Raw genomic sequence first — 6,482 nt, 5'->3', positions numbered from 1 at the left:
GCCACCTTAGGTGTACGTGGCTGGCGCCTTAGCCGGTTGAGCTATAGGCGCCGAGCCCAGGTCTAGGTTTAGAACCTGCCACCTCTGGCATATGGGGCCGGCGCCCTACTCTTTTGAGCCACAGGTACCATCCAATGCTTGGCTACTTTTTGGCTGTAGTTGTCATTGTTGTTTGGCAGGCCCAGGCTGGATCCAAACTCAACAGCTCTGGTGTATTTGGCTGGCACCCTAGCCGCTGAGCTACAGGTGCTGAGCTTCATTTATTTTTTCATCTGACATATTTATTGAATCTGTACTGTGTGCCAGGCATTGTTTTAAGTGTTTGAGGTACATCATTGAGCCAGACAAAAATCCTATCTTCCAGATGAGGCTAGGGGACCTATAACAAACAAGCAGTAAGTGAATTGTATAGCCTGTTAGAAGATAATACATTGGGGGGGAGGGGAGTAGCGATTAGGAAGTGGGGAGGGAAGGGAAGAGGAAGATTGCTGGGCAAAGATTTCAGAGTGCATAGCAGAAGGGTCAGTGGGCAAGGGTGCTGATTGTTAAATAGAGGGACAGGATGGGCCTTATTGAGGAAGTAACATTTAAGGAAAGATTTGAAGGTTAAGGAGTTATGTGGATAGTTGGGAGAAAAGTATTTTTGAGACAGAGGCCCAGAGGATCCTAGCATCGTCATGGACCATAGAAGTCAGTTGAGCGAGGGGGAAGAAGTGGGAGGTGGTGTTGGAGTAATGGGAGCACACCAGCCTGTTGTGCAGGGCTATATTGAAGGCTGTTCTTAGCATTTTAGCTTTTACTCATATAGGTAGCCACTGGAGGGTATGGAAGAGAGATTTGCATTATCTGATTGTTGTGTTCAGAACATATTAGGGGTAAGGGTAAGAGACAGATGAAAATGAGACTAGTTTGGAGGCTATGGCTGTAATCCAGGTGAGAGGTAACGGTGGCTTGGACTAGGAAGTCCAAGTGATAGAAGGGGTGAGGAATGGTTAGATTCTGACTATATTTTGAAGGGAGGGACAACAAGATTTCCTGGATGTTTTAGATATATGATGTGAAAGAGAAGAATCAAGGATGCTTCAAGGCTTTGACCTGAGTAACTGGACAGATGGAGTTGCCATCAATTGGAAAGGGGAGGGCTGAGCATGGTTGCTCACGCCTGTAATCCTGCCACTCTAGGAGGCCAAGGAGGCCGGATTGCCTGAGTTCAGGAGTTCAAGATCAGCTTGAGCAAGCGTGAGACCCCGTCTCTATTAAAAATAGAAAAAATTAGTTGGGTGTGGTGGTGTGTGCCTGTAGGCCCAGCTACTCAGGAGGCTAAGGCAAGAGGATCGCTTGAGTCCAGGAATTTGAGGTTAGGTTGCAGTGAGGTTTGACACCACTGAACTACTGTAGCCTCTGCAACAGAGGCAGACCTTGTCTCCAAAAAAAAAAAAAAAAAAAAGAAGAAGAAAGAAAAAAAATATTGATAAGGGGAACTCTCCAGGCAGAATGTCCAGAATGTCTCTGAGAAGTGATATGGAGTTCAGCAGGTTTGGTCATCATCCCCTTGTAAAGATGTCTGTGTGGCGGATGGATGTACAGCTCTGGGGTTTAGGGCAAATCTGGAATGCCTTTTTTTCCCCCCTAAACAGAGATAGGGCTGTGCTTGGTACCTCTACTGGAGAGCAGTGACACGAGGGATCATAGCTCACTGTAACCTCGAACTCCAGGCTCAAGAGCTTTCTCCCACCTCCCGCTGCCCGAGTGGCTATGATTACAGGAGTATGCCGCCATTCCCAGCTAATTTTTTTTTGCTTTTTTGTAGACTGGGTCTTGCTGTGTTGCCCAGGCTGGTCTTGAATTCCTGGCCTCAAGTGATCCTCTCTCTCTGGCCTCCCAAAGTGTAGGATTTTGCCGGGTTTTTTGTTTTTTAAAACTGACTTGGGGACTAGAATTTTTTTAAGTCCTCAGTATTTGGATGGAATTTAAAACTGTGAAACTGAATGGGATCACCAAAGTCACTAGTTGTCCATAAGAAAGTAATATAGTAGGGGGTGAGGGAGGGAAGGAGGCAAGGATGGAAACAGGGAAACTGGTTAGAAGGATATTAGAGTGATGCATAGGTGAGTTCAATTTCAAGGGTCTGGGGAAAAGAGCAGGAATCAAAGGAAGCTAAGAAGGGGTGACTGAGATGGGAAAGCCACAGGTGTGTGGAGTCAGTGAGCAGAGTTACCAGGCAGAGCCAGTTATGGGTGAACTCCGTCAGACGTTGCTGACAGTTCAGAACAGTTAAACACAAAACTACACTGAAATTCAAACTGATTTACTAGAGTATACTAGTATACTCTTAAAAAAAGTATACTGCTAAGTTCAAGTCTAGAAACACTGCTTACGGAATTGACTGTTACTTTACAGGGTTCCTTTTGAGTTCAGGATACTTAAACTGCCTTGTCGTGCGGTCCCCTGTGATGTGTTTTCACTGACATGTAAGTGCTTCCATAGGCGCACCACTTGTTTGTTAGCTCTGCCTCAGCTTCTCTCTAGCCTGCCCGACTTGGAGCCAGTGTGACCGTGATTGTGAACAGGGTCATTTCATTGTGTGGCTAACAGGTAGATTTAGGTGATTTAGAATATGCTAATACTGTGTTTTTTTAGATTATTAAAAACATGAAGATGAGATATTAAGTTCTTGTAGAGAACTGTGAATTCCTTAGGAATAGAATCTTTTTTTTTTTTTTTTTTTTTTTTTTTTTTGGTTGCAGCCATCATTGTTGTTTGACGGGTCCAGGCTGGGGATTCGAACCCGCCACCTTAGGTGTACGTGGCTGGCGCCTTAGCCGGTTGAGCTATAGGCGCCGAGCCAGGAATAGAATTTTAATTTAAGGAAAACAGAAAATGAATATAAGTTGATAATTCACGAGATTTTTTTGCCTTTTTTTTTTTTTTTTTCCCTCAAGACAGAGTCTTGCTCTGTTCCTTAAGAGTGAGGTGGCACCATCATAGCTCATTAGAGGCTCAAATTCCTGGGCTCAAGTGATCCTCCTACCTCAGTCTCTTAAGTATCTGAGTATCTGAGACTATAGGTGTATGCCACCACGTCCAGCTAATTTTTACTTTTTTTTTTTTTTTTTAAGAGATGCTTGCTCTATGGCTGGTGTCAAACTCCTGCCCTCAAGGGATGCTCTGTCGTACTAACACCTCAGCCTCCCAAAGTTTTGGGGTTTACAGTCTAATATCAATGGGAGGGATCAAGGACTGACCCCACCTTGCACATTCTGTCCTGCTTAAACAGATATACAAAGAACCTTCTGTGGGGTCAATTCCTGAAACCCTAATACCCCCCCCCCCAATTGGTATGCAATTGTTTAAAGGCATGTACCACCATACCTGGCTCCCTTTGTTGAAATAACTAAAATGGTTTGGTTAGAGTTTTAGCTATAGACCGTTTTAGATGCTTATATAAACAGATTACAGCTACCTCAGCTGAATATAATTTTATTTTACTTTTTTTTGAGGCAGTCTCACTTTATTGCTCTCAGTAAGAGTGCCGCGGCATCACAGCTCACAGCAACCTCCAACTCCTGGGCTTAGGTCTCTTGCCGCAGCCTCCCAAGTAGCTGAGACCACAGGTGCCTGCCACAAAGCCTGGCCTTTTTTTTGTTTGGCTGGGGCTGGGTTTTAACCCGCCGCCCTCAGTATATGGGGCCGGCACCCTACTTAGCCACAGATACCACTCTATTTTACTTTTTTAATTCAACACTATATAAGCACAAAACAGTTTACTTCTAGTAAGGCTCCATTATTTTTATTTATTTTTTAGAGATGGAGTCTCACTTTGTCACCCTTGGTAGAGTGCTTTGGCATCACGGCTCACAGCAACCTCCAGCTCTTGGTCTTAGGTGATTCTCTTAGCTCAGCCTCCTGAGTAGATGGGACTACATACAGGCACCCACAACGCCGGGCTGTTTTTGTTGTTGCACTGTGGCTAGGGCTGGGTTTGAACCCGCCACCCTCTGTATATGTAGCCATTGACCTACTCACTGAGCCACAGGTGCTGCCCTTTATTTTTTATTTATTTATTTTTTTTGAGATAGTCTCAGTCTCACTATGTCACCCTCGGTAGAATACTGTGGCATCATAGTTCACAGCAACCTCAAACTCTTGGGCTTAAGCGATTCTCTTGTTTCAGCCTCCCAGTAGCTGGGATTACAGGCGCCTGTCACACACCCAGCCATTTTTTGTTGCAGTTGTCATTGTTGTTTTAGCTGGCCTGGGCTGGCTTTGAACCCACCAGCCTCGGTTTATGTGGCTGGCACTGTAACCACTGTGCTATGGGTGCCGAGCCTGATGACATAGTTTAAATAACTTAATTTCATGTGTGTTGCCAAGAAATTTTAAGATTATTTTAAAGCTTAGATTGATATCAGAGTCTACCATTTTGATAGAACATAAAGATTTAATATAAAGAATTTAATAGAATTTTGGATTTTCTGGACCAATTTTTGAACATTGAAAAGATACTTAGGTGCTAAATTAAGTATTCTATACCAGGTTGAACAGAGTGTGCGTACTGTTTTTCAGGGTTATTTAAGAGAAGATAAGCTTTTGAAACATACAGTCTGACTCTGCTCTTATTCTTGAGGTTTCTGATCTTCAGTGTCCTTACCTGTAAACTGGGAGAAAGCCTACTGTGTGAAGGTAAGTAGTGGGTGTGATGCTGCTGCCAGCACAGGGCCTTGCAGGTTGGGAGGGGCCCGGTTAGTTTAGCATCTTCCACAGCAAACTTTATCAGTTCTTAGAGGCAATTTCAAATGAAGACTGTGAAAATAAACAAATTCCGTAGAAGCAACAGTTTCTAGTTTGGTCCTAATGTGTGATCCAGGTCTTTTTACTTAGTGATTGGTGTAGGATTTCTAGTGTGGCTCTAAGTATACCACTAAGTCACTTTCTCAGCAGTATATGAATGCTCCCATTACAGGCAGTCCCAGAGTTACATAGACCCAATAACATCCGACTTGCACTTACAAACGTAGGCTAATACTGGTAATAGGTGAATGGACCTGTTCTGACTTACATATAAATTCAACTTAAGAACAAACCTATAGAACCTATTTCATTCATAACCCAGGGACTGTACTTGATTTCAGTTAATGTCTGAAATGTTGGTGGTAGTTCTATTGTTTCATAAATGAGAAGCCTGAGATCTAGGAGATTGTAATTTTGCCTAGGACAAAAATAAGAACTAAAAGCAGAACTTCAGGTTTGAGCTTCCAGCCCAATTCAGGATATGCATAGCAGCTTTTTTTGAGGTATATTACTAACACAAGTGATTACTGTCTAGGGGTTGGTAGTTATGAAACTCTTACAAAATGAGAAGCTTTATGAAAACTGAGAGATTGGTATGGAAATATATCCATCTTTAAAAAATTGTGTTTATGGTGATAAAATGATATACAGTGTTATTTTAAAGTGAATTTTAAATTTCAGTTGTGAATGTTTTTAAGGTCATACCAAGCAACAAGTACATTCTGCTTGCAGGGATTATCTGGGATGAGTGAGTTGTAGTTGTGTAGACGCTGTTCTCTCTGCTTGGTTAGAATCCTTTATGCTGTTGTACTTGATTTAATTGTTCCTTCCAGAAATTTTTTAGTACCTGCTCTGTGCCTAAGTACTCTCACAGGTTCTGGAGATACAAGAGTGGGTGAAAAAATGGGATCTATTCTCAGGAAGTTTATGTTCTAGGGCACAAGTTCTCGAAAGTGTGGTTCATAAATCCTGGGAGTTTTCAACATTTTTGAGGCCCAAACTTTTTCAGAATGGGACATGAGAATACAGTGGAGTTTCCCAGAGACTTCATGACGTGTGACATTGCAACATATTACATGCAGAAGCAGATAACGAGAATCCAACATAATTTTTTTTTTTTTTGAGACAGAGTCTCAATTTATCACCCTTGGTAGAGTGCTGTGACATAACAGCTCACAGCAACCTCCAACTCCTAGGTTTAGGAGATTCTCTTGCCTCAGCCTTCCGAGTAGCTGAGACTACAGGCGCCCACCACAAGGCCCAGCTATTTTTTTTGTTGTTGTTGTTGCAGTTTGGCCCAGGCCGGGTTTGAACCTGCCACCCTTGGCATGTGGGGCCAGTGCCCTGCTCGCTGAGCCACAGGTGCCGCCTTTGGCTTGAATTTTTAATATGGTAAATATCAGTATATATAAATCATATAAGCAAAAGCTCTTTGATGTTCTGAGTAATTTTTTAACAAGTGTCAACCAATAAAGGCAAGCTTTCTTAAAGGACCAGTTAGGCTTAAAGGGTTTAGAAGTCATAGGGTCAGCTATTCAGCTTCTACTCTTATACATGAAAGCAGGGGCAATATGTAAATATGAATGAGCTTAATTGTGTTTCAGTAAAACTATTGACATAGTTTGCTAATCACTGATGTAGGGTTTCTGATAATAAAAAGTTTGAGGCTCGGCGCCTATAGCTCAACCGGC

General features: G+C 42.7%; 1 protein-coding gene across 2 annotated transcripts in view; it reads left to right on the top strand.

Moving 5' to 3' along the window:
• Window positions 1-1,948: 1,948 nt before the first annotated feature.
• SIAH1 (siah E3 ubiquitin protein ligase 1) overlaps window positions 1,949-6,482 on the top strand; it is an 18,409-nt gene continuing 13,875 nt past the window's right edge. Inside the window, exons 1-2 of one of the 2 annotated variants that reach the window (XM_003792529.3) lie at window positions 1,949-2,471; window positions 4,628-4,683. In XM_003792529.3, the coding sequence (XP_003792577.2) occupies window positions 2,470-2,471; window positions 4,628-4,683 (58 nt within the window). In that variant the 5' untranslated portion in view covers window positions 1,949-2,469. Of the gene's footprint in view, window positions 2,472-4,566; window positions 4,684-6,482 lie in introns of both variants that reach the window. The other variant, XM_023514744.1, reaches the window with a different exon arrangement.

The sequence above is a fragment of the Otolemur garnettii genome, unplaced genomic scaffold (assembly GCF_000181295.1).
Source record: "Otolemur garnettii isolate 467f Iridium unplaced genomic scaffold, OtoGar3 scaffold00058, whole genome shotgun sequence".
Classification (NCBI taxonomy): domain Eukaryota; kingdom Metazoa; phylum Chordata; class Mammalia; order Primates; family Galagidae; genus Otolemur; species Otolemur garnettii.
Note: the sequence above shows the minus strand (reverse complement) of the source record. Positions and strands in the feature narration are given on the sequence as shown.